Below are 26,855 nucleotides of genomic sequence, written 5' to 3'. Positions count from 1 at the left end.
CAGGCGGTTTCTGTTTTGCAGGGTGATGGAGTGGAACCAGCTAGTGAAAGAGAAGGTTATTACATTTTCAATGAATGCGTAGTAGAATGTGGTGAGAATGTCTTTGTTAATCCCAAATGACTTCAGCTTCCTGAGTAGGTACTGTCTCTGATGGCACTTTTTAAGGATTTCCTCTGTGTTAGAGGAAAACCTTAGCAGGTTGTCGAAGGCTGTTCCCAGGTATTTGTATACCTCCACTTTCTCCACTGGCTCCTGCTGGATGATAGTGGTGGCTGCCTCAGCCATCTGTCTTTGTTGGGGGGAAAAGGTCACAATGATGTCCTTGGTTTTGCTTATATTTAGCTCAAGACAAGACTTTTCACACCATACTATAAAGTCCTGCAGGGCTGAGCTGTGATGTTGTGTATGGCTGGGAAGCAGAGACAGGAGGACTATGTCATCAGCAAATTTTACAAAGTGGCAGTTTGGCTGGGTGGATCTGCAGTCATCAGTGTAGAGAATGAAGAGAAGTGCGGAGAGGACACAGCCTTGTGGAGAGTCAGTGAAGGTGAAGAGGATGTCGGACAAGGTGTGGTTCACCAACACCCTCTGTGATCTGTTGGTGAGGAAGTCTATAATCCACAGAGTGAGTTGGTGGTTGAGGTGGAAGCGGGTGATGAACTTCTCAGCCAAAATATGTGGCTGCCTGGTGTTGAATGCTGATGAGAAGTCTGCAAACGAAAGTCTGGCTATGGTCTTGAGGATTTCCAGATGCTTATGGATGGTGTTTAAGATGAATATTTTTGCGTCATCAACACCCCTACCAGCCTGGTAAACAAACTGCAATGGATCCATCATCGAGCCAGTTGCCTTGGTGATGTGCTCCTTGATGATCCTCTCCATGGCCTTCATGACCAGGGAGGTGAGAGCCACTGGTCTAAGGTCATTCTGTTGTAAATTAAAGGCTCTCAAGTTTTGTGCAGACCGAGAAAACAAACACGAAACTTGACAATATCTTTCCTAAAACATGGTGTCCAGAACGGAACACAATATTCTAAATGCGGTCTCACCAACGTCTTATACAACTGCAACATGACTTCAAGTTCTATACTCAATACTCTGACTGATGAAGGCCAAAATGCCAAAAGCCTGTTTGACCACCTTATCTACCTGCGACTCGACCTTCAAAGAACCATTCACCTGTACTCCTAGATCCCTCTGCTCTACAACACTACCCAGAGGCCTATCATTTACTGTGTAGGTCCTGCCCTTGTTCAACGTCCCAAATTGCCACTCCTCACACTTTTCTGTATTAAATTAGATCAACCATTCCTTAGCCCATCTGGCCAATTGATCCAGATCCTGCTGCAATCGTTCACAACCATCTTCACTATCTGCAAAACCACTAACTTTTGTATCATCAGCAAACTTGCTAATCTTGCCCTGTATGTTCTCATCCAAATCATTGATGTAGATGACAAACAGTAACGGGCCCAGCACTGAACCCTGAGGCACACCACTAGTAACAGGACTCCAGTCTGAGGAGCAACCTTCCATGGAAGACAGAAATGCTGCAGAAACTCAGCGGGTGCAGCAGCATCTATGGAGCGAAGGAAATAGGCAACGTTTCGGGTCGAAACCCTTCTTCAGACTGTTGGAGGGTGTGGGGGGCGGGGAGAAGAAAGGAAAAAGGAAGTGGAGGAGCCCGAGGGCTGAGGGAAAGCTGAGAAGGGGAGGAGACAGCAAGGGCTACCAGAAATGGGAGAATTCAATGTTCATGCCACTAGGGTGCAGACTACCCAAGCGGAATATGAGATGCTGTTCCTCCAATTTCCGGTGGTGCTCACTCTGGCCATGGAGGAGGCCCAGGACAGAGAGGTCGGATTCGGAATGGGAGGGGGAGTTGAAGTACTGAGCCACCCGGAGGTCAGGTTGGTTAATGCGGACTGAGCGGAGGTGTTCGGCGAAACGATTGCCAAGCCTACACTTGGTCTCACCGATGTAGAGCAGCTGACATCTAGAGCAGCGGATGCAATAAATGAGGTTGGAGGAGATGCAGGTGAACCTCTGTTGCACCTGGAACGACTGCTTGGGTCCTTGAATGGAGTCGAGGGGGGAGGTAAAGGGACAGGTGTAACATCTCTTGCGGTTGCAAGGGAAAGTGCCCGGGGAGGGCACTTTCCCTCTTCATTCCCTCAAGGGAAAGTGCTCTTCCCTCTTCATTCCCTGCCTGTTTTCAGAATTCTCTCTTCGATTTGCCCATTGCACCCAACATCTCCATTTGATAAATAGTTGAACTTTTTCAAAGAGTATGAAGCAAGGTGGAATAGTTTTAGCTTTTCTGACAAATGTGCAGAATCACTGCCATTGTGAACTCAATCAATGCTTGAAATTCTAAAGTTCCACCTCCTGGATAACGATAATTACATTTGCATCTTGTTCAAATTCACATTGATGCTACTTTACCATTGATAATGGTTTGTTGTATAGTAAATATAATGGGAGGATTAATAATTACATTACGCACATTGATTTAAAAAAAATGAAAATATTACATTGTCACTGTCTTTTAATCAGTGCTACTAGAAACATAGAAACATAGAAAGTAGGTGCGAGAGTAGACCACCAGGTCCGTCGAGCCCGCACCGCCATTCGCTCATGGCTGAACACTAAACAGACCCACTTACCCACAAACAGTAGACAAGAGACACAGAACACAAGACACTACCCTCCCCTTTATACCGCTATCACCCCTCTCCACCCCAAGAACCTCGTGATCTCCTGGGGGAGGCAAAAAACCGGATAAAAACCCAGGTCCAATTCGGGAAAAAAATCCGGGAAATTCCTCTCCGACCCCAATCCAGGCGATCGACACTTGTCCAGGAGATCACTCAGGTCTTACTATACTAACCATACCTAGGTCCATATCCCTGCCCTCTCCCCGTAGCCCCTTATCCCCTTGGCAGCTAAAAAACCATCTATTTTAGTCTTAAATATATTTAAAGTTTCTGCTTCCACTGCTCCCTGGGGCAGTGAATTCCATAAATTAACCACCCTCTGGGTGAAGAAGTTCTTCCTCATCTCAGTTTTAAAAGAGCCCCCCCTTATTCTGCAACTATGTCCCCTAGTTCTAGTTTCCCCGATCATTGGGAACATCCTCGGTGCATCCACCCGATCAAGGCCCCTCACGATCTTATATGTTTCAATGAGATCGCCTCTCATTCTTCTAAACTCCAAAGAGTAGAGTTCCAGCCTACTTAACCTTTCCTCATATGTCAATCCCCTCATTGCAGGAATTAATCTTGTAAACCTTCGCTGCACTGCCTCCAGGGCTAGTACATCCTTTCTTAAGTATGGACCCCAGAACTGTACACAGTATTCCAAATGTGGTCTCACTAATACTGTGTACAGCTGCAGCAAGACCTCCGTGTTTTTATACTCAATCCCCCTAGCAATAAAGGCCAAAACTCCATTGGCCTTCCTGATTGCTTGCTGCACCTGCATACTAACTTTTAGTGATTCATGTACTAATACCCCTAGATCCCTTTGCGTTGCATTACAACGCAGCTCCTCCTCATTTAGAAAATAACTTGCCCTATCATTTTTTTCCCCAAAGTTGTTGCCCACTCACCTAGCTTATCTATATCCTTTTGCAGACTCTTCCTATCCTCCTCATCCCCTACTTTTCCTCCCATTTTTGTATCGTCCGCAAATTTTGATATATTACACTTGGTTCCCTCCTCCAAATCATTTATATAAATTGTGAACAACTGGGGTCCCAGCACCGACCCTTGCGGAACCCCGCTAGTTACCGGTTGCCATCCCGAGTATGAACCATTTATCCCCACTCTCTGCTTCCTATTTGTTAGCCAATCCTCTACCCATGCTAATATATTACCCCCAATCCCATAATTTTTTATTTTTAGCAATAGTCTCTTATGTGGCACCTTGTCAAAAGCCTTTTGGAAGTCCAAGTATACCACATCCACCGGTTCCCCTTTATCCACCCGGGTTGTTACTTCCTCAAAGAATTCGAGCAGATTCGTTAAACAGGACTTCCCCTTCACAAAACCATGCTGGTTCTGTCCGATGAAGTCATGTTTATCCAAGTGCCCCGTTAGTGTTTCTTTAATAATTGTCTCTAACATTTTACCCACCACCGATGTTAGACTAACCGGTCTATAGTTACCCGCCTTCTGTTTACTTCCTTTTTTAAATATAGGTGTTACATTGGCCATTTTCCAATCCACTGGGACCGTTCCTGCCTCCAGGGAGTTTTGGAAAATTATCACCAATGCATCCACAATCCCCACCGCTATCTCCCTCAAGACCCTTGGATGTAATCCATCAGGCCCAGGGGATTTATCCTCCTTCAGTCTCATTAATTTCCCTAATACCACCTCCTTGGTGATCTTAATAGTATTTAGCTCCTCCATTCCTACCGCCCCCTGTTTATCCAGCGTTGGAATATTTGTTGTGTCTTCTATGGTGAAGACTGATACAAAATACTCGTTTAATGCCTTTGCCATTTCCATGTTCCCCACCAACAACTCTCCAGTCTCACCCTCCAATGGACTAACGTTCACCTTAGCCACCCTTTTTCTTTTTATATAGCTATAAAAACTCTTACTATTAGTTTTTATGTTGTTCGCTAAATTCCTTTCATAGTCTATTTTCCCCGTCTTAATTAATCTCTTAGTTATTTTTTGCTGACCTTTAAATGCTTCCCAATCCTCTACCCTCCCACTATCTCTGGCTACCTTATATGCCCTTGCCTTCAGCCGAATACTATCCTTTATAGTTTTACTGAGCCATGGCTGACTGTTCTTACCCTTACCCCTTTTTTTCTTCATAGGAATAAATTTTTCTTGAAGGTTATACAGTATACCCTTAAACGTACACCACTGCTCATGTACCGTCTTATTCTTGAGTCTGCTATCCCAGTCAACTTTGATCAGCTCAGTCCTCATACCTTCATAATCCCCCTTATTTAGACTAAGCACCCTAGCCTGAGTTTCAACCTGCTCCCCTTCTATTTGAATATGGAATTCGACCATATTGTGGTCACTTGTTCCCAACGAGTCCCTAACTATGACATTTTTAATTAATCCTGCTTCATTACACAGGACCAGATCCAAGATTGCCTCCCCCCTTGTCGGTTCTGTGACATACTGTTCTAGGAACCCGTCTCTAATACATTCTATAAACTCTTCCTCTAGTCTACCCTGCCCAGTTTGGTTTGCCCAATTAATATGAAAATTGAAGTCCCCCATGATTACAGCAGTTCCCTTTTTACATGCGTCAACTATTTGCAGATTTATGTTCTGACTAGCAGCGTCACAGCTATTTGGAGGTCTATAAATTACACCCACTAGTGTTTTTTTCCCCTTATTATTCTCTATCTGTACCCAAGCTGTTTCACTATCCTGATCCTTCAACGCAATATCCTTCCTCTCTATTGCCGTTATTCCCTCCCTTATTAAAAGGGCCACCCCTCCTCCCTTTCTTTCCTGTCTATCTTTCCTAATTGTCGAGTACCCCTCTATATTTAACTCCCAGTCCTGATCCCCTTGCAGCCATGTCTCCGTAATGGCCACGATATCATAACTATATATACTTAATTGCACCGTTAATTCATTTATCTTATTACGAATACTCCGTGCATTTAGATAAAGCACTTTCAGATGATTTTTACTACCCTTCCTTTCCATTTTTGCCCCTTTTACATCTAGAGCTTTATCTTCACACATTCTGTCTCCTGTCACATTTTGACTTTCCGCTTCCCCACTGATACCCTGCTCTATTTCCTCTACCCCTGCCGTTATTACCCCCCTTGATACCTCCCCCCCGCTACTTAGTTTAAAGACCTCTCTACTGCCCTAGTTATATGATTTGCCAGGACCCCAGTCCCAGCACCGTTCAGGTGAAGTCCGTCCTTACAGAACAGATCCCCCCTGTCCCAGTACTGGTGCCAGTGGCCCAAGAAACCAAACCCATTATTCCCACACCAGTCTTTGAGCCACGCATTTAGCTTTCTAATTTTACGTACCCTCGCCGATTTGGCCCGTGGCTCAGGTAGCAATCCGGAGATCAGTACCCTCGAGGTTCTGCTTTTTAATTTATTCCCTAACTGCTCAAACTCCTTCAGCAGATCCTCCTTCCTCGTCCTTCCTATGTCATTGGTCCCCACATGGACCACGACCACTGGATCCTCCCCCTCCCACTGCAAATTTCTCTCCAGCATCGCAGAGATATCCTTAACCCTAGCACCGGGTAGGCAACACAGCCTTCGGGACATGTTCTGCTGGCCGCAGAGAACCTTATCTACCCCCCGAATAATACTATCCCCTATCACTACGGCATTTCTTCTAACTCCCCCCTCTTGAATGGCCTCCTGATCCACGGTGCTGCAGCCAGGTTGCTCATCCCTCCCACAGGCCCTGATCCCGTCCTTACATTGAGTAAGAGCCTCGGTCATGCTCGTCAGGGGCAAGGGCTGTGGCTCCTGCCGCATCTCCTCCTGGTTCCCCCTACCTGCCTCGCTTATGGCCACACCTTCCTTTCCTTGCTCACTGCCTACTGAATTAGTTAAACTGGTCGGTGTGACCATCCCCTGGCACAAAACATCCAGGTAATACTCCCCCTCCCTGATGTACCGCAGCGTATGAAATTGGGTCTCCAGCTCATCAATGCGGAGCTGGAGTTCCTCTAGCCTCAAACACTTACTGCAGCTGTAGGGATCTTCTACATCAATGGTGTCGACAAATTCCCACATCTCGCAGTATTGGCACATCTCCTGACCGCCCATCTTATATAAGTAATTAACTGGTCCTATTTAAGAATCCCCTACTGTATTGATACACCCCTTATTTATATAATCCTACCTCCTATAAATGGGAAAGTACTCACCCCAGCCGTAAATTACCTACTGGTTTGGCTGTCTAGTGGTAATTCCTTCCGCTCTTCCTGTCTGGTCCACTGCTCCCTTGCAGTGCGTGGCAAACCTCTTTGCCTCTGTTAGTCTCTGTTAGTCTCTCGAGTCTCTCGAGCCGCGGTGAGTTCCACCTGCTACAGTAGTGAGTTCCACCTGCAACAGTAGTGAGTTCCACCTGCAACAGTAGTGAGTTCCACCAGCTTTGATATTTTGTTTCAGCAACCCATTAATCACCCTATTGCTGGGAGGCTAAATTACTGGTGTTACAGTGCAAAAGGTTTATGGTTAATGCACTGGAGTTGTACAGCATAGAAACAATTCCTTGAACTTAATTAGTTCATCTTGAAGGAGAAAAAGACATGGATAGGTCAGGACCCTTCTTCAGACTGATTGTATTGGGGGGGGGGGGGAAGAAAGTTGGAAGAGAGAGTCTTCCAGTTTCCATCCCCCCTCTCCCTCACCCTGTAATCAGCCTGAAGAAGGGTCTCCACCCGTAACATCACTTATCCATGTGCACCAGAGATGGTGCCTGACCTACTGAGTTACTCCAGCACTTTGTGTCCTTTTGTGTAAACCTGCGTCTGCAATTCCTTGCTTCTATTCATTCATGTTGCTGCCTGCTTGAAATGACCCACTTGCCTGGTATCATCATCATATCATATACTTATTAAAAGTCTGATCTTGTGTATGTGTGTGTATATGTGGTTGTCTTTACATCTTCGCAAAAACACGATGCGGTAACGACTACATTTTTACATATTCTGATTGACATTTTTCCCCTCTAGGCAGAGACCACCTTCACTGAACATTTTATGCTTTATTTCATGCTTTATTTCTCGACATTGATTAAACTTTAAAAAGGTCAAAAGACTTTGAATTTAAACGACCAGCTTCAACTGATGACGTCACAATGGCTCGGCTGGCAGTGATCACCTTCACTGAACATTTTATGCTTTATTTCTCGACTTATTACTGATTAAAGTTTAAACTTTAAAAAGGTCAAAAGACTTTGTATTTAAATAGACCAGCTTCAACTGATGACGTCACAACTCGGCTAGCAGTAATCAGCTTCACTGATTTGAACCTATATTTTAAGTTATTTCAAAGGATACAAGGATACAAAGGACATTTATTATCACGTACACCAATTGGTGTAGTGAAATTTGACTTGCCATTTGCAGCACACCAATAAAAATAAGACACAACATTAAAGAATTTAACAATAAACATAAAAACATTCCCCCATAATGGTTCCCACTTTGAAGAAAGGCAGCAAAGTCCAGTCCTATCCCCTGTTCACCCATGGTCGGGCCTTTTGAGGCCGCCACACTCGCCACTACGGCAGCCTGATGCTTCAGGCCCTCTCGCTGGCTGATGGAACTCCGGCATCGGCAGAATCATCTCAGCGGCTTGGAGTGTCTGGAACGGCCGCTTCCTCCCCGGAGACCGCGGCTCCCGAAATCCACGGGCCGCGCTGGTCGGAGCTGCAGCACTGGCGATCTTGGCGAGAGATCCCAGGCTCCGCGGTGTTTAAACACAACGCCGCCCCGCAGCTGGACGCTCCACAGACCGCAGCTCTGCAATGTTGGAGTCGGTGGTCTCAGACTCCGGAGCCCACCGCACGGCGACCCGGGTAAGGAATTGCCCGCTCCGTGATGGTGCTTCAGCACTGTGCTAAAGCTGAAGTCCTGGCCGATCCCGCCAGGAAACGCCGCTCCAGTCCCGTTGGTAGGCTGCGAGGAAAGGGCGAAGATATGGGTCGGAGAAAAGTCGCATCTCTGACCAGGGAGGGACTGAGAAAAAGAGTTTCCCCCTTCCCCCCACCCCCACATAAAAAAGATTAGACCTCCAAACAAACACTTTTTGCGATTTGCGATTAAAGCTTTAAAAATGCCAACTTTCACAAGATTTTTACTGTTAAAATCATTCCTGCCAGCTTCCAACACACTGCGATACAATGTTGCGACCCAGGAACATTCTGAACTTTTTACCTCACAGGAGGGGGAGGGTGAATTGCTATTGCAACAAGCAGTGCAAGTGCAATTTGAATTTTTTTTAAAGCCTTCTGCTGAGGGAGGCAGGGGTGTGCTGGAATCCTATGTTCGGGAACGGCTTGAGTTGGAGGACCACACCTCCTGTGGGGGTTACGGGTAGGGAACGGGTGTGTTGGGGAGCACTTGGTCTAGTATTTTATAATTGTACCCACCAGTGACAGTTCTTGTAACAACTCGTTCCATATACCCATGTGGGAGAAAAAAACAGCTTGTCGGGTCGCCGTTAAATCTTGCCCCTCTCACCTTAAACCTATGCCATCTAGTTTCAGATCCCTTCCTGGGCATAAAGACCAAGCCCATTCTCCTTCTATATGCCCTCATCACTTTATATAATTCTACGCGTATTGTACTAAGCCACCTATGCTTCAGTGAAAATAGTCCTAGCTTATCCAATCTTTCCTTAAGCCCTCAAGCCCTCCAGTTCTGGCAGCATCCTCATGAATTTCTTCTGCACCCCAGCTGAATCACATCCTGGATCACATATGGTGACCGGGGCATGGATGTACGTGCGACTGGGATGTTGTAGCCATGGGAAACCTGGTTAAGAGAGGGGCAGGATGGGTGTTTAATGTTCCTGGGTACATGTGTTACAGGAGAGATAGAGGAGGGGGTAAAAGAGGATGGGATATTGCCTAATTGATTAAGGAGAATGTCACACATAACATTACTGATGGTTCACCCAGTGAGGCTATATGGGTAGAGCTGGGAAATAAAAAGGGCACGGTCACCTTTTTGGGAGTGTCCCCAAATAGTCAGTGAGAATTGGAGGAGCAAATGTGCCAGGAGATTGCAGGCAGCTGCAAGGCCTAGTAGTAATAGTGGGGGATTTTAACCTTCCCTAATATACACTGGGACCGTCATAATGCCAAAGGCTTGGGTGGGGTGGAAATTGTGAAATTTGTACAGGAACGATTCCTCAGACTCCTCAAATGAAGGGCCCTACATGGGAGAGAGGAAAAATAGATCTATTCTTAGGAAATTGGGAAGGGCAAGTAACTGAAATGATGGTGAGTGAACTGTTCTATTAGCTTTCAAACGGTTATGGATAAAGACAGGGCAGGCTCACAAATTAAAATTCTGAATTGGGGCAAATGTAACTTTGATGGTGTTAAACAGGATCTTGCTCGTTGATTAGAGCAAGTTGTTTCCCTGCAAAGGAACATCCGGTAAGTGAGATATTTTTAAAAGTGTGGTATCGAGTTCAGGGCATGCATGTTCCTGTTAAAGTGAAGGACGATGCAGGTGGGAGTAAGGAGGCTTGGATGATGAGAGGAAGTGAAGCTCTGGTCAGGCAAAAGCAGCTGGGATCAAGTGTTTCCCTGGAGGAGTTCCTGGAACTGAGGAGGATGCTAAAGGAGAAAGTCAGAAAGACAAAAAGTGGGCAAGAATTAGCTCTGGCAGATGATATTAAGGGAAGTCCAAGGAGATTTTATACACGTTAGGGGAAAGAGGGTGAGTCGTGAAAGAATATGGCCAATTAGAAACCAAAGCAGATATTTCTGTGTGATGACGAAGTAGATGGCAAGGTCCTTAAGGAGTTTTTCATTGTGTTTACTGTGGAAAAAGATGTGAAGACTGGGGAGTTTGGGACAGTTAATGGAGATGTCTTGAGGACAGTCAGTGTTACAGTAGAGGAGGCGATGAATGATTTAAAGCGTATACAATACAATACGTTATTTATAGAACTTTATTTATCCCAGGAGGGAAATTGGTCTGCCAACAGTCATAAAACACAACAAGATACATGAAACTTGAAATTAAAGGGACAAGTGGAAAGTCCAGGATTGGGGATGTGCAAAGGTGAAGGTGGATAAATCTCCCAGGCTGGATCCGATATATCTGAAGACACTGTGGGAAGGTAGAGAATCAGAAGACTGGAGGGTGGCTAATGTTGAGCCTCTATTTTAGAAGGAAAAGCCTGGGAACTAGAGACCAATAAGCCTAACATCTGTGGTAGGCAAGTTACTGGTGAGTTTTCTGAGGGATAAGATATATGCGCATTTGGATAGACGGGCTGATTAGGGAGAGTTGGCATGGCTTTGTACATGGGAGGTTGTCTCATGAATCTGATTGAGTTTTATGGGGAGATAACTGCAAAGGTTGTCTGTAGACGTGCATATACTTCAGCAAGTCATTTGATAAGGTTCTGCATGGTAGGCTGTTCTGGGAGGTTATATTGCATGGAATCCAGGGAGAGCAAGCTTACTGGGTAGAGAATTGGCTTCATGGAAGGAAGCAGAAGGTGTTGGTGGAAGGTTGTTTCTCAGACTGGAGGCCTGTGACTAGTGGTGTGCCTCAGGGATCGGTGCTGGGCCCCTTTGCTGTTTGTGGTTTATAGCAATGACGTTTACAGATGACACGAAAGTGGGAGGTATCATAGACAGTGGTTGTCAAAAATTACAGCAGCATCTTGATCAGTTAGGCAGTTGGCCTGAGGAATGGTTAATGGAGTTTAATACAGATAAGTGCAGGGTGTTGCATTTTGGGAAATTAAACCAAGGCAGGATTTTCACAGTGAATGGCAGGGCTCTTGGGAGTGTTGTAGAACAGAGGGATCTATGAGTGGAGGTACATAGTTCCTTGAAAGTGGTGTCACAAGTAGATAGGGTGGTCAAGAAGGCTTTTTGCACATCTGTCAGACTATTAAGTATAGAAGTTGGGAGGATATATTACAGTTGTACAAGACATTGGTGAGGGCACATTTGGAATATTGTGTTCAGTTTTGGTCAATCTGTTACAGGAAAAATGTTGTCAAGCTGGAAATGGTGCAGAGAAGATTTACAAGTGATGCTGTCAGGACTAGAGGGCCTGAGCTATAGGGAGAGGTTGGACAGGCTAGGACTTTATTCCTTGGAAAGCAAGAGGATGAGGGGTGATCTTATAGATGTGTATGAGAGGAATAGATAGGATAATGCACAATCATTTACCTAAAATAGGAGTTATTGAGAACCAGAAGACATGGGTTTAAGGTGAGGGGGGAAAGATTTAATCATAACCTGAGGTGAAACATTGTTTACACAAAGGATGATGGGTGTATGGAATGAGCTGCCAGAGGAGGTAGTTGAGGCAGGTACTATCACAATGTTTAAAAGATATTTGGACAGGTACATGGACAGGATAGGTTTAGAAGGATATAAGCCAAATGCAGGAAGGTGGGACTAGTGTAGATGGAGCATGTTGGTCGTCATGGGCAGATTCGGTTGAAGGGTCTGTTTCTAGCTGTATGACTGTCTGACTTCATGACTCTATAACTGTGCACAGTATTCCAAATGTGGTCTCACCAACATCTGGTATAGTTGTAACATGATGTCCCAACTCTTCAGTTCAGTTTAGTTTATTATCACGTGTACAGTGAAAAGCTTGTATTCAACATTTATATTAACATGAGCATGCCAAACCATAATCATCATCCTGCCTACCTGTGTCGCCACTTTCATGGAACAATGTACTTTGTTGCGCCCCTAGACTCCCCCAACATCGGGATCATGTTTCCTGCATCTAGCGTGTCCAATCCCTTAATAATTGTATATGTTTCTATAAGATCCCTTCTCATCCTTCTAAATTCCAGTGAACACAAGCCCAGTCGCTTCATTCTTTCATCATATTAATTATCCTCGTGAATTAACCTCATGAACCTATGCTCCATTCTTTCTTCATATGTCATTCCCGCCATCCCCGGAATTAACCTGATGAACCTACGCAGCACTCCCTCAATGTCCTTCCTCAAATTAGGAGACCAAAACTACACACAATACTCCAGGAGTGGTCTCACCAGGGCCCTGTACAACTGCAGAAGAACCTCCTTGCTTTTATACTCAACTCCTCTCGTTATTAAGGCCAACTTGCCTTCAGCTTTCTTCACTGCCTGCTGTACCTGCATGCTTATTTTCAGTGACCGATGTACAAGGACACCCAGGTCTCGTGGTACTTACCCTTTTCCTAACCTTTTTCTAACATTCAGATAATAATCTGCCTATCCGTTCTTGCCACCAAAGTGGATAACCTCCCATTTATCCACATTTGGTTGATAATCTTCTGACCTGAAACATCATCCATCCTTTTCCTCCAGAGATGCTGCCTGACCCGCTGAGTTACTCCAGCACTTTGTATCTTTCTTCGGTATAAACCAGCATCTGCAGCCCCTTTGTACACATGCTGTTTATTGTGCAGGATGTGTACAGGAATGTGTGTGAGAGAAAACTTAAAATTATGATGAACTTGTACTTACTTTTAATTGCACGATTACCATAATTACTTGAAGCCTTAATTAGTAAATGACTAGGCCAACTGTTTTGTTTGTGTAGTTTTGTTTCTCTCTCTGAGTAACTATTGTTCTTTTCACTTACAGACAAGCTTATTTTGAAGATTCCATGGAAGAACCTGTACAGTGAAGCTGTGGTGGCCACGTTGGATGGTTTGCACCTTCTGGCTGTTCCAGAGGGAAGTAAGTAACGTTGAATGTTCCTTTATTTATAGAGTTGAAATGTTGTTAATGGTTATGTAATATACAGTATTCAAACTGTGGGTAGCCTAATTTGAGGGAGGTGTCGATGGAGTCAAAGCATTTGGTGAGGTTGAATGGGTGGGATATTTCTCAGCAATTTGTGTTGGTGTTGTCACACATTGAAGATCATATTGACTGTGCTTCTGGATAGATGGAATCCACACTGATAGCGGGGTTAATAAGGGCGGCACAGGGTGCAGCTGGTAGAACCGCTGCTGCACAGCGTCAGAGACCCGGGTTTGATCCTGTTCTCATATGCTGCCTGTGTGGAGTTTGCACGTTCTCTATGGGTTTCCTCAAGCATGATCGGTTTCCTCCTACATCTAAAATATGTGAGGGTTTATAAGTTAATTGGCTTCTGTAAATTGCCCCTAGTGTGCAGGGAGTGGATGAGAATGTGGGATAAATTAGAACTGGTGTGGACAGGTGATCGATGGTCAGCATGGACTGTGGACTGAAGGGTCTGTTTCCATCTCTAAACTAAACTAATTATGATAGTGGTGTTTCAGAAGCTTTTAGAGGCACATGGATACGTTGGGAATGGATGCGTAGGGATCATGTGCAGGCAGTTGCCATTATGTTTGGCACAGATGTGGGCTGAAGGGCCGTTAATGTTTCGGGTTTGATACATTTTATTACAACCTGCCGAATGTTTCTATCATTTTGATTTATTTTAGATTTTCAGCATCTGTGTTTTTTTTCTTTCGAGTTTCATTTACAGTGATTGGGGAAAGGTTCTTCAGTCTCTGGGAAACATTGGTTGTGGAGAATAACTATCCTTGTGGCCGATGGCAGGGAGACCCATAGTCAGATTTGACATTTTTTACTGAACCAGTAGTTACTACACCAGTTATGTAGCCTACATCAATGCGAGACTCATATGTGAAACTTAATGCGCCAATTTTTTCCCTTCCCATTTTGTTTGAGAAATTATTACTTGTATATTGAGTGGGCGGATTGTTTACTGCCAATTCTCACACTCTTTCCACCTTGAGCACATGCCCCATCTTCTCCACCATCTTTGCTCTTATGCTCCCTTCCCCACTCACTCCACACATTGCCAGACCAGAGAAGTTCCAGCATTTTGTGTTTTTACTGGTACAGAGTGGGGTTAGGGCTTTTGAATTTGGCAAATAGTAACTGTACCTGTGCAAAAACACAAGACACAAAGTGCTGAAGTAACTCTGTGGATCAGTCAGCAGCTCTTCTTCTTCTTGCGTATGGCGTGCACAGCCTAAAGTTGTCGGACAACTTGTTCTATTTGATCTTATTTGATTGTGCACACCGGGTTGATTGCATTAGTCGAAACAGGGTGGACCACGTGAAGGTTGCAATCTCCCACCCCTCAGCAGCTCTGTATCTCTGGGAGTCTGAAGAAGGGACCCTCCCCTACCAGGGAAACATCTCCCATCCTTTTTCCCTGAGTAACCATCTGATTGACTCCAGCACTGTGTCTAACATCTCTAGTTCAGATGGATATGTGACGTTTTGAGTTGGGACCCCATTTCAGACTAGTATTTACATTACTTGGCTTGGAGACACAAGGAACTGCAGATACTGATTTACAACAAAAAAAACAGTACTGAAGTAACTCAGAGTTAGACAGGATCTCTGGAGGACATGGATAGGCGACATTTGGGATAGAGACCCTTCATCTGACTGCAGTCTGAAGTAGGATTCTGACCAGAAACATCGCCGATCCATGTCCTCCAGAGATGCTGCCTGACCCGCTGAGTTACTCCAGCACTTTGTGTAACTGAATTTTACTTTTTTTCCATTAAGATGAAGGAAACATATGCTTGGAAATCTCATTCTGTTTTTGTTCTTCAAGGTATCCAATATGATGCAGAAAAGGAAGAAAAACAATTGCAGGAAAATAAGCAGAAAGAGCTTCAGCGAATTGAAGAAGCCTTGGAAAAAGCAGCACGAAAAGGTGTGTTTGGCAAAATGTTCCAGTTTTTTCTATTTTTCTTTCCATACATGAATGTAATTTTGACCCTTCTATTATAGCTTCTGGATTTTAATTCAGACAGATAGAACAGCAGGAGATGGAATTGAATCATGTGTAGGAAGAAACTGCAGATACTGGTTCACACCGAATATAGACATAAAATGCTGGAGTAACTCAGAGGGTCAGGCAGCATACCTGGAGAAGGGTCTCGACCCAAAACAACTCCTATTCCTTTTCTGCAGAGATGCTACCTGAACTGCTGAATTACTGCAGCATTTTGTGTCCATCTTTTGTCTGCAGAATGGGGTTGTCTTCTATTAAGCGTGCAATTCAAAACCAACTAATCATGACAAGTCAGTGTTTTCAGACTGTATGTCAGTAATTAGGAAAATAAATCACCATGTTGTAACCAAGGGGATTGAGATGAGCCATGTGTACCAAACAGTGCATTGAATTGGAGGATAGGTTTGAGCAGCGCTTTTTCCACACTTTCATTTGACCTAGTTAGATGTTAAGATTGTGAATGGAGGAGTCATTGTTCCTGTGAGAATTTATTTAATATCTGCTCGCCAAGAAACATGCATCATTAAGGGCCTACTTGAATTGAGAAATCATGGGGGTTACAAATTGTGGCTGAATTGCAAAATAAAAGATAAAATCGAGGAAGGAGTATTGATTTTTATTAATGTCTCAAATTTGCTCTATTTTCTCAAAGGGCCAAATGCCCTCCTCCTGCACCTATTTTCTATGTTTCACACATTTGTTTCGGGGGAGAGAAATCACATTAAATGTTTGTACTTTTAAAAACCATTCTGCACCATATTTCTCGCAGTCTCAGTTGAGAACCAGCTGTACTGTTCTTCCCTGGTCACCAGCCATCACGTGACGGTCAGGGAATGAGTAGGGCAGCATGTAATACTGACGGAGACAAAGGGATCTGCAGAATCTAGTTTACAAAACGGTCATAAAGTGCTGGAGTAACTCGGCGGGTCAGACATCATCTCATAGGACATGTACAGGCATTGTTTCGGGTTGTACTGCAGATGTGGTAAATCGAAGGTAGACACAAAATGCTGGAGAAACTCAGCTGGTGAGGCAACATCTATGGAGAGAAGGAATTGGCGACTTTTCAGGTCGAAATCTTTCTTCAGATGTGCCTATTTATGTCATTTAGTGATGCTGCCTGACCTGCATCTGTAGAACGGATATCCTGGAGGTATGGTTGCTGGTTCAGTCTCTGTCACAATCGCTTGGGTGAAAACCACAATCCTGAAACATCACTTGGAGAGAGTTCCATCAACTGCTGGCATGGCAGGTGAACTTCTCAAAACCTGCACTCCACCCAACTTCCATTTTTTCCCAATCTGCTGAGACCTGACCCGGGACTGCCTGCGCTACCTCTCCACACGCTTCCCATTCCTTCTGCCATCAGTGTCTTTTCACCCTCCTCTCCTGCTCATCTGGACCAGAGGGAATTAACATTCAAGAGAGAGTGGGCACTTGACACTGATCACATGAGTCAAAAAACCTGTGATATTGTACAATCAGTAATAACTGCAAAATTATAAAATAGATCTGACCTTCTACATAACAAGCTGAATGTTTGGCAAGGATATTGCAGTGATCATGAATTACTCTTTTAATGTAAAATTGCTTAGATTCCATATTTCACGCCTTTTTGCAATGTCTCCCGTGGTAATTCTATTAGAAGCTTTGGAGTCTAAACAAGCTCCTGATGCTTTATTCTCTAAAACAAGGAGGCTTGATGGCAGGAGATGTCCCTTCTCATTGACCCATAAACAAGCCAACTCATCATTGCAGTTTCCATCTTCTGCTGCAAGACCGTTCACCTCGATAAGAATGAACTCTTGGTCATTAAAGAATGGAAGCACTATGTTCACAACTTCTGCATTTCCAAACAAATCCAGCATTTTGGGATTCTCCGACCAGATCCCTACGGCACTGTTATTGAGCAAAATCTAAGTAATCGGAGCTACGGTATCTAAAAAAAATCTTAGCATTCCAAAAACATGATGAAAGAATTATTTAAAATGCAAGAAGACACAGTGCCGGAGTAGCTCAGAGGCTACTCCGTAAACTCAGAGGCACTGTAAACATCGAATCAAATTGTCCAAGGGTGCAATTAATTTGAATTCAGAAGTATAAAGTATTCGTAGGTTAGGCTAATTTTTGATCTTTGAATAAATCCTGCTCTTTAATTTAAAGCAGTTATTGATTTGCGGATGGTTCTAAGATGGAGAGAAGCCCCTTCTTGGTTTGTTATTTTGGTGGGGTTAATGGCAGCATGAAATGTCATCGAATAATACCGAATTGCTACCCTTTGCACGGTTAATATAATACCTTAACTTCAAGATGATTTATTAACCATTTTTTTTATTTTTAAAGGGAATTTATAACTGTAAGTAATAGAAAACAAACTTTTTTTCACATTTCCTTTGTTCTTAATTATCATGAACTGTTTCTGATAGAGGAGGTACACTGGCTTGTCAAGATGTTACTCTTGCACAGTGTCACTATTATGTTCTTCCGTTTCTCCTTGGCCCTCCTTTTGCTTACAACTGGTTCGAGGTCATGGTCACCAGTGATCCTGACTGTGATCCAGATTGCCTGGCCATCGGTGCTGAATCAACAAAGTTGGTCCACCCCTGATCCAACTATATAACCCTCCACAGGTCAAATAGAGGTATCAGCAAGAAACTAATTCAATCTTTGGTTTGTATGACAGTTTGCAGCAAGACCACTGGAAGATTTCTCTCCTGAAAATGTTGTTTTTAAATATTGGAGCTGCATGCTGCTTCAAAGTGTAACGATGTTGACTATCGAAACTTGAAAATCTGGTTAATATGTCTTCACATTGTGCTCAACTGTAAATACTGTCTCCCTATTGTTTATTGTTATCGCTGCATCCTGGATGAAGGTGCGGCTTCTGGAGAGTTCTTGTTTTCCCTGGAAAACTACGTTTGTAAGGATACCAAACCTGGTAGGTGTTTCAGTGCATTACTTTGTTCTAACAAGAAAAAAGGATACATATTTGCAAGTCCGTGTGCTCTTAATTCTTCAAATGCATAATCAACAAATATTCAAAAACTTTGCTCTATTATTAACTTTTTTGTCAAGAGAAGCCTTTGAGGGTTAATTCCTAATTTAAAAAAGAAGCTAATTTCGGTAATTGTATAAAACACTGATTAGCCAAATGTGGGATTTCCCCCTTATCCTTAAGCTGTGACCCCTTGTCCTGAAGCTGTGACCCCTTGTCCTGGACTTCCCCAACATCGGGAACAATCTTCCTGCATCTAGCCTGTCCAACCCCTTAAGAATTTTGTAAGTTTCTATAAGATCCCCTCTCAATCTCCTAAATTCTAGAGAGTATAAACCAAGTCTATCCAGTCTTTCTTCATAAGACAGTCCTGACATCCCAGGAATCAGTCTGGTGAACCTTCTCTGCACTCTCTCTATGGCAATAATGTCCTTCCTCAGATTTGGAGACCAAAACTGTACGCAATACTCCAGGTGTGGTCTCACCAAGACCCTGTAAAACTGCAGTAGAACCTCCCTGCTCCTATACTCAAATCCTTTTGCTATGAAAGCTAACATACCATTCGCTTTCTTCACTGCCTGCTGCACCTGCATGCCTACTTTTCAATGACTGGTGTACCATGACACCCAGGTCTCGCTGCATCTCCCCTTTTCCTAATCGGCCACCATTTAGATAATAGTCTGCTTTCCTGTTTTTGCCACCAAAATGGATAACCTCACATTTATCCACATTATACTGCATCTGCCAAAAATTTGCCCACTCACCCAGCCTATCCAAGTCACCTTGCAGTCTCCTAGCATCCTCCTCACAGCTAACACTGCCCCCCAGCTTAGTGTCATCTGCAAACTTGGAGATATTGCTTTCAATTCCCTCATCCAGATCATTAATATATATTGTAAATAGCTGGGGTCCCAGCATTGAGCCTTGCGGTACCCCACTAGTCACTGCCCGCCATTGTGAAAAGGACCCGTTTACTCCTACTCTTTGCTTCCTGTTTGCCAGCCAGTTCTCTATCCACATCAATACTGAACGCCCAATGCCGTGTGCTTTAAGTTTGTATACTAATCTCTTATGTGGGACCTTGTCGAAAGCCTTCTGGAAGTCCAGATACACCACATCCACTGGTTCTCCCCAATCCACGCTACTAGTTACATCCTCGAAAAATTCTATAAGATTCGTCAGACATGATTTACCTTTCGTAAATCCATGCTGACTTTGTCCAATGATTTCACCACTTTCCAAATGTGCTGCTATCCCATCTTTAATAACTGACTCTAGCAGTTTCCCCACTACCGATGTTAGACTAACTGGTCTGTAATTCCCCGTTTTCTCTCTCCCTCCCTTCTTAAAAAGTGGGGTTATGTTTTCTACCCGCCAATCCTCAGGAACTACTCCAGAATCTAAAGAGTTTTGAAAGATTATTACTAATGCATCCACTATTTCTGGAGCTACTTCCTTAAGTACTCTGGGATGCAGCCTATCTGGCCCTGGGGATTTATCGGCCTTTAATCCATTCAATTTACCCAACACCACTTCCCGACTAACCTGGATTTCACTCAATTCCTCCAACTCCTTTGACCCGCGGTCCCCTGCTATTTCCGGCAGATTATTTATGTCTTCCTTAGTGAAGACGGAACCAAAGTAGTTATTCAATTGGTCCGCCATATCCTTGTTCCCCATGATCAACTCACCTGTTTCTGACTGCAAGGGACCTACATTTGTTTTAACTAATCTCTTTCTTTTCACATATCTATAAAACTTTTGCAGTCAGTTTTTATGTTCCCTGCCAGTTTTCTTTCATAATCTATTTTCCTTTCCTAATTAAGCCCTTTGTTCTCCTCTGCTGGTCTCTGAATTTCTCTCAGTCCTCTGGTATGCTGCTTTTTCTGGCTAATTTGTACGCATCATCCTTCGCTTTGATACTTACCCTGATTTCCCTTGTTATCCACGGATGCACTACCTTCCCTGATTTATTCTTTTGCCAAACTGGGATGAACAATTTTTGCAGTTCATCCATGCAGTCTTTAAATATCTTCCATTGCATATCCACCATCAATCAATTTGAACTAATTGCCAGTCAATCTTGGCCATTTCACGTCTCATACCCTCAAAGTTACCTTTCTTTAAGTTCAGTACGATTGTTTCTGAATTAACAATGTCATTCTCCATCCTGATGAAGAACTCAACCATATTATGGTCACTCTTGCCCAAGGGGGCACGTACAACAAGACTGCTAACTAACCCTTCCTCATTACTCAATACCCAGTCTAAAATAGTCTGCTCTCTCGTTGGTTCCTTGACATGTTGATTTAGATAACTATCCCGCATACATTCCAAGAAATCCTCTTCCTCAGCACCCCTGCCAATTTGATTCACCCAATCTATATGTAGATTGAAGTCACCCATTATAACTGTTTTGCCTTTGTCGCACACATTTCTAATTTCCTGTTTAATACCATCTCCAACTTCACTACTACTGTTACTACTGAAGTGCTGTGGCTACGTGTGGTCGAGTAGATAATGGCAACTTGTCACAAGCAGTAGGCGAGTGGCCCGAGTTGACAAATGTGGAGACATTATTATTCATTTGTACTCTGATCTTCATAATTGTCATGGATTTCCTGAAAATTTAGTAATAAGCTTGAAATTAAACTGCTGTAAATGTTTGACCATCCAATGTTGTTGAATGTTGTGGAAAATGGGTTGAGTTCTAATTTAATATTTTATGACAAACCAAGTATGACAAACTGCAGGTATTAAGATTCCTAAATGACTACTTTAGCTTTCATTGCCACTTGGTTTTGTGCAACTCTACTTTCCACTCTCCTAATAGAATGCATTTACACTCAATGCTCGTTTTCTCCAATACTTTGTTTTCGAGCTTCTATTGGTATCATTTTTGTTTTACACATTACTGAGACACTGTGGAAAAACATTATTTTTGTACTACCCAGGCAAATCATACCAGACACGGGTACATTTAAACCACAAGTACAATTAATAGTGCAAAATGATGAATGAAACAATGCAAAATACAGTGTTACAGATACAGAGAAAGTGAAGATATAAAGTGGAAGGGCTGCAATGAGCTAGAATGGGGGATTGCTAATGCATCCTCAGCAAATGATAGGTTCGTTCACGAGGTTGATAACAAGAGTCTGTATTTTCTGTATGATGGGACAGGGGAGAAGAGGGAGTGTGGGAGGAGATAGAGATGTGATCGGTCCTTGATTAAGTTGTCTGCTTTCTCTTGGCAGTGTGAAGTGTCGTTAGGGTTTGGGGGTTGGAGGCTGGTTTGCCTGATGGTTTGTCACTGTAGTTTCTTGTGGTCTTAGGTAAAGCAATTGTCGTATCAACTGACAGCATAGTGGCACAGCGGTAGAGTTGCTGCCATACAGCGCCAGAGGCCCAGGTTCGATCTTGACTACGTTTGCTGTCTGTATGGAGTTTGTATGTTCTCCCCGTGATTGAATGGGGTTTCAATGGGTGTACTTTGGCACTTTTTTGCCTTTTCTCAATACATCACATTTTGCTTGCGCGTATTTTCTAACACTCCTGTGTCAACGGTCAGGTCACTGCTCTTACTAACATCTCTATCTCCTCTTTCCTATACATTTTGCTTGCTTGCATTAAAAAGGACGCAAACATAAAAAGTCCAAAAAGTATTTTAAGAAATCAGCAAAAGGACGTTCCAAAGGTATGTGAGAATTTTAATGTTGCTCCTTAAATATCCTGCTTGCTGTATTTAGCTCTTAGTGGGAATTGCTGGCGTGCTGTCATTTATGTAATATTTGGTAGGTGTAGTAAATATAATGTAGTTTGCTTTTTTTTGTAAGAGAATGGTAGCACGGCAAGTGTTGTCAGTGGCTCGGCAAGTAGCGCTGCTACTTTGAGCTCCGACAACCTGCGTTCGATTCTGGCCTTTATGTGTAATTTGCTTATTCTCTTCTGATCGCGATGGTTTCCTCTAGTTTCCTTCCGCTTCCCAAACCTGTTTAATAGGTTATTTGGCCACAAAATTAATCTACTGTATAGTGGATGGTCGGAGACCTGGGGAGTTGGGGGGAGTTAATGGGTATGTGTGAAGGAATAGGTTACAGGGATATAAGTGGGGAGTTGGATTGAATGGGTTACTCTGTGAGTAGGCATGGACTAAATGAGTCAATGAACTAAATGAAGAACTGGAGGAAAAAATATTTGTTGTTTTATGAGTACAATACATTTTTTTTGAAATAGAGAAGGGAACTGGATAATGACTAATTATTGGAGAAGAGATGGGGTGAATGAAGTAGAATTGTGAAACCTTGGGTGAACCAGGACACACTTGAAGTTGGGACTAATATGACTTCAGTGGATATTTTAGGGACAATTCAGTGATTGGTGATTGAAATGAGTGACATACCTTACTCCAGAGATTTCTTTGTCAAAGTGTAACCATGTTGAAGATGTGATCAGTCTCTGTTGCAGACCGTTTTCTTGGATTGCAGAAGGGAAGGAGAGAGGAGTACACATAGTATTGAACTTATTATTGTCAAACATATTTATCCCCATTGCCAAATTGTCACTTTCTACAGTAAATTCAATTGCTGGCTGACAACTGAGAAATCCGTTGGATTGGCATCTAGTTCACCAAGTCATGATTGCAATTTCCACATGCCAGGATCTCATTTCAGGATGTCAGCAGCCCTACTGCGCCACTTTGCTGCCCATATTAAACCTTCCGTTTTAATTTTGTGTGTTTAATCTTTCAAATGCTTTCCTGTGAAAGGATTGTTGATTTTGGGCCATGATTGTTTGACCTAATGTGACGATATTGAGTGTTTCCCTTCTAGAGTCCAAAGCTTAAGTCAAGTCATCAGTGACAGGATGGCGCAGTGGTACAGTTGCTGCCTTACAATGCCAGAGATCATGACTGTGGGTGCTGTCTGTATGGAGTTTGCACGTTCTCCCTATGACTGCGTTGGTTTTCTATGGGAGCTCTGGTTTCCTCCCACATTTCAAAGACGTGCGGGTTTGTAGGTTAATTGGCTTCTGCAAATAGTCCCTGGGGTGTAGGATAGAACAAGCGTTTCCACGCTTTATCTCTAAACTAAACTAAACTTTAAGCCTTATCTTTGTAAGTTCCCTCACTCTGGCGAGATTATGCTGTAACAACCAATTTTTCAAAGATTAATTTATTTCTATTTAGTTCCTTCTCTGAATGGGTTTAGCTGTCAATGATAACTATTTTGAGTGGTGGGTCCCCCTCTCCCACAAAGGAGGAGATATTTCCGACTTACGAAGCAGTTTAAAGACAGTTATATTTAAACAATGAAGGACATTTAATTCTCAAGAGTAATTTCTACAGAGGTTATATTTTACGAAGGATTTCCAAAACACAAGTACAATGCTTACAATATTAGAAAATTGTAGCAAAATCTAGTAGGTGAACAAATCAAGAACACACTGACTGAGGAGTGGATTCTGCATCTTTTCTCTGTAAGTGCTGCCCCTCCCTCACTGTCATCAAACATTTATACTGCTTTTTCTACTAGTTGACATCATTTACATGTGCTACATTGCTAAGGCCAAGTGGATAGCCTGTCTCAACAAAGTTAATGTGTGTCCAACCACAATCTGGATAAGGTTACTGTGGACTCAATGATTCGCATTTATCAGTTTTTGGAACAAGCGGGTCATCCTCTTAGGATATCATCATCAGTATTGTTTCTCTTGATGTCAGGATGATAAGCACAGTGTACTGCTCAGACACCTAACTTAATTAGCAATTAGTTTTTTGAGCAATGGGCAATTTCTGCTGCTGTACTAGAAAACTGCAGACAGCAATAAGCCTTTTGGGCCTGAATAATGAATATCCATTGCAATATTACCTTGAATAATAGGACCCGAATAAACAAAAAAAAAGAGTTTTAACCTGCTTTGAGTTGATTAAGATGATCTACTCTCAAGTGAATTCAATTTAATTCCATTTAGTAAGTAGCATATGATATTAAGCATTTCTATTAAGCACCTTAAAGTTCAGAGATACAGCGTGGAAACAGGTCCTTCGGCCAACCAAGTCTGCGCCGACCTGATCACCTGTTCTCTAGGGACGCACTAGGGACAATTTACAGAAGCCAATTAACCTGCAGGTCTTTGGAATTAGCTTTACGTGCCCTACATTTATTTATGCATTGTTTATCTCTTTAAAAGAACGGACAAGTTTGCCAATAATCGCGAGGAGAGTTCCTTGCACTGAATTTATTCTAAAGGTTTGAGGTCAATTAAGGATCAATTAAAGCCAGTTCAATACGATTGAAAGATACAATGGACTTCTCCGTTATTTATGTTAGTAATAGCAAGTGTTTCGTTTCAGAAGTATTATGTGGTATTTGGATAGTGTACAACAGCAAAACAATCTTTCATGTTTTTGATGTTATATTGGTACATCAACGTACTGAAGAATCTGCTGCCAAATTACATCACTTTTCAAGGTGATGTGGGCTCAAACATAGAGCCATGAAAAAGAGACACGGTTTAGTTAAAACTAAGTTTAATCAGTAATAAAAGTGAAGACATTTTAACAAGTTTTATTATCAGGTCCTGTTTCTAATGATGAATGATAGCAGGAGTATAACAGGGTTGGTTCAGTGGCTGTATAGTGAAATTGCTTGGGTGAGGTGCCTGGTCCATTGGTCACGAAAGAATGCAGCAGCTCCATTCTGCATTGGAGGTGGGTATTGCGCAGTGCTCAAAGCACATAAGGTGCAAGATCTGCATTGTTCCTTTCCCTCACAGCATGCACCCGCATTTTTCGGGGAGGGGTGCGAGTTGGTGCACTTCAGGCATATGCATTAGAATTTGAGTTGGTAAAACAGGTACCATTTCTGCCCACAACATGGGGATGTGACAGTGCCAAACACACTGATTTGACAGCTACCTGATATACAAAATGTGAATATCTAAAGCAATGTCTCAGGATATCCCCATCACCTGAATAATTTACTCAAAAATTCTGAGACTCTAAAAGTAGAATTTCTGAATAAGAGTGTCTTTATTTTTATTTATTTATTTCTAAGGCAAAGAAAAGGAAGAGAAAAAAGATACCTTTGGAGAAAAACTTGCAACACAGGTTATTAAAAACCTGCAAATCAAAATAACGAGCATTCATATAAGATATGAAGATGCTGTAAGTAGACATGTATATTTGCTTGGAAGTTTATCTTTTAGAATTTTACTAGTTTGTCGTTCAAACATTGAAAATACAAATTTTAGGTTTGTAATCTGTTACATTATTACTTGAATGCCCAATCATTTATTGGGAAAGGGAAAGTTGTTGATTTTGGTGTGTTCTTAATTTTTCAGATTACAGATGCCTCGAGCCCTATTTCTGTTGGTGTTACATTGGCAGAACTTAGTTTACAGGTAATCCCAAATACGCAAAGCTCTCTCCGTTTTAAAGCTAAGCTTGGTTCATGCAAACATTATTGTAAAAGCAGTATGTGTTTGGGAAATTATTCCTTTTGTCCACGTTGTGTATGTGTGTGTGTGCGCGCGTTTGCGTGTGCACATGCGTGCGCATCTACACACACCAATTTCTCCTGACATGCTAGCTGATGTAGATCTGTTGTTCATTGTGTGGATGCGTGTGTGCTTGCACATGTACTCACCTATTTCTCCTGACATTTCGGTAGCTATGGTAGATTGTTGTACTATCCTCCATAGAGAAGTTTGAATTACCTCTATTGGCTGTGGGGGAAATACATTTGAATGGAAGTCTCCCTTTCCAGCCACTTCTAAAGGATGCTGTTATTTACTCTTGATCAGAATAGTCAAAATCATGAATGTTTAATAAGCCGAAAAGAGTAAAGAATGTAGATTTTCCCTTCACAGCAGAGACGAATGTAAGGACACCTTCCTTGCAGGTACATAGGGTGGTCAAAACGGCGTTTGGCACATCAGTCAGATTATTGAAGTTGGGAGGTCATGTCGCAGTTGTATAAGACGTTGGTCAGGCGGTATTTAGATTATTGTGTTCAGTTATGGGCACTGTGTTATAGGAAAGATGTCAAGTTGGAAAGGGTACAGAGAAGATTTACAAGGATGCTACCAGTGCAAGAGGGTGTGAGCTATAGGGAGAGGTTCAGCAGGCTGGGTATTCCAGGAGGGGTGATCTTATTGAGGTGCTTAAAATCACCTGTAGTTATCACCTGCGTATAACCTGCTCTTGCCCAACGTAGGTGAATGGACGACCAGAGGACATAGTTATAAGGTGAAGGGGAAAAGATTTAATAGGAATCTGAGGGGTAACTTTTTTACACAAAGGGTGGTGGGTGTATGGAACAAGCTGCCAGAGGAGGTCGTTGAGGCTGGGACTATCCCAACATTTAAGAAAG

General features: G+C 42.8%; 1 protein-coding gene across 3 annotated transcripts in view; it reads left to right on the top strand.

Annotated features, from left to right (window-relative positions):
* vps13c (vacuolar protein sorting 13 homolog C) overlaps positions 1-26,855 on the top strand; it is a 294,729-nt gene that overhangs the window by 17,894 nt on the left and 249,980 nt on the right. For 2 of the 3 annotated variants that reach the window (XM_033014960.1, XM_033014962.1), the window contains exons 4-9: positions 13,316-13,411; positions 15,303-15,404; positions 18,361-18,423; positions 22,118-22,177; positions 25,539-25,648; positions 25,825-25,884. In XM_033014960.1, the coding sequence (XP_032870851.1) occupies positions 13,316-13,411; positions 15,303-15,404; positions 18,361-18,423; positions 22,118-22,177; positions 25,539-25,648; positions 25,825-25,884 (491 nt within the window). The remainder of the gene's footprint in view (positions 1-13,315; positions 13,412-15,302; positions 15,405-18,360; positions 18,424-22,117; positions 22,178-25,538; positions 25,649-25,824; positions 25,885-26,855) is intronic. The other variant, XM_033014961.1, reaches the window with a different exon arrangement.

The sequence above is a fragment of the Amblyraja radiata genome, chromosome X, assembly GCF_010909765.2.
Source record: "Amblyraja radiata isolate CabotCenter1 chromosome X, sAmbRad1.1.pri, whole genome shotgun sequence".
Lineage (NCBI taxonomy): Eukaryota > Metazoa > Chordata > Chondrichthyes > Rajiformes > Rajidae > Amblyraja > Amblyraja radiata.
This window is presented reverse-complemented; position numbering and strand designations above follow the sequence as displayed.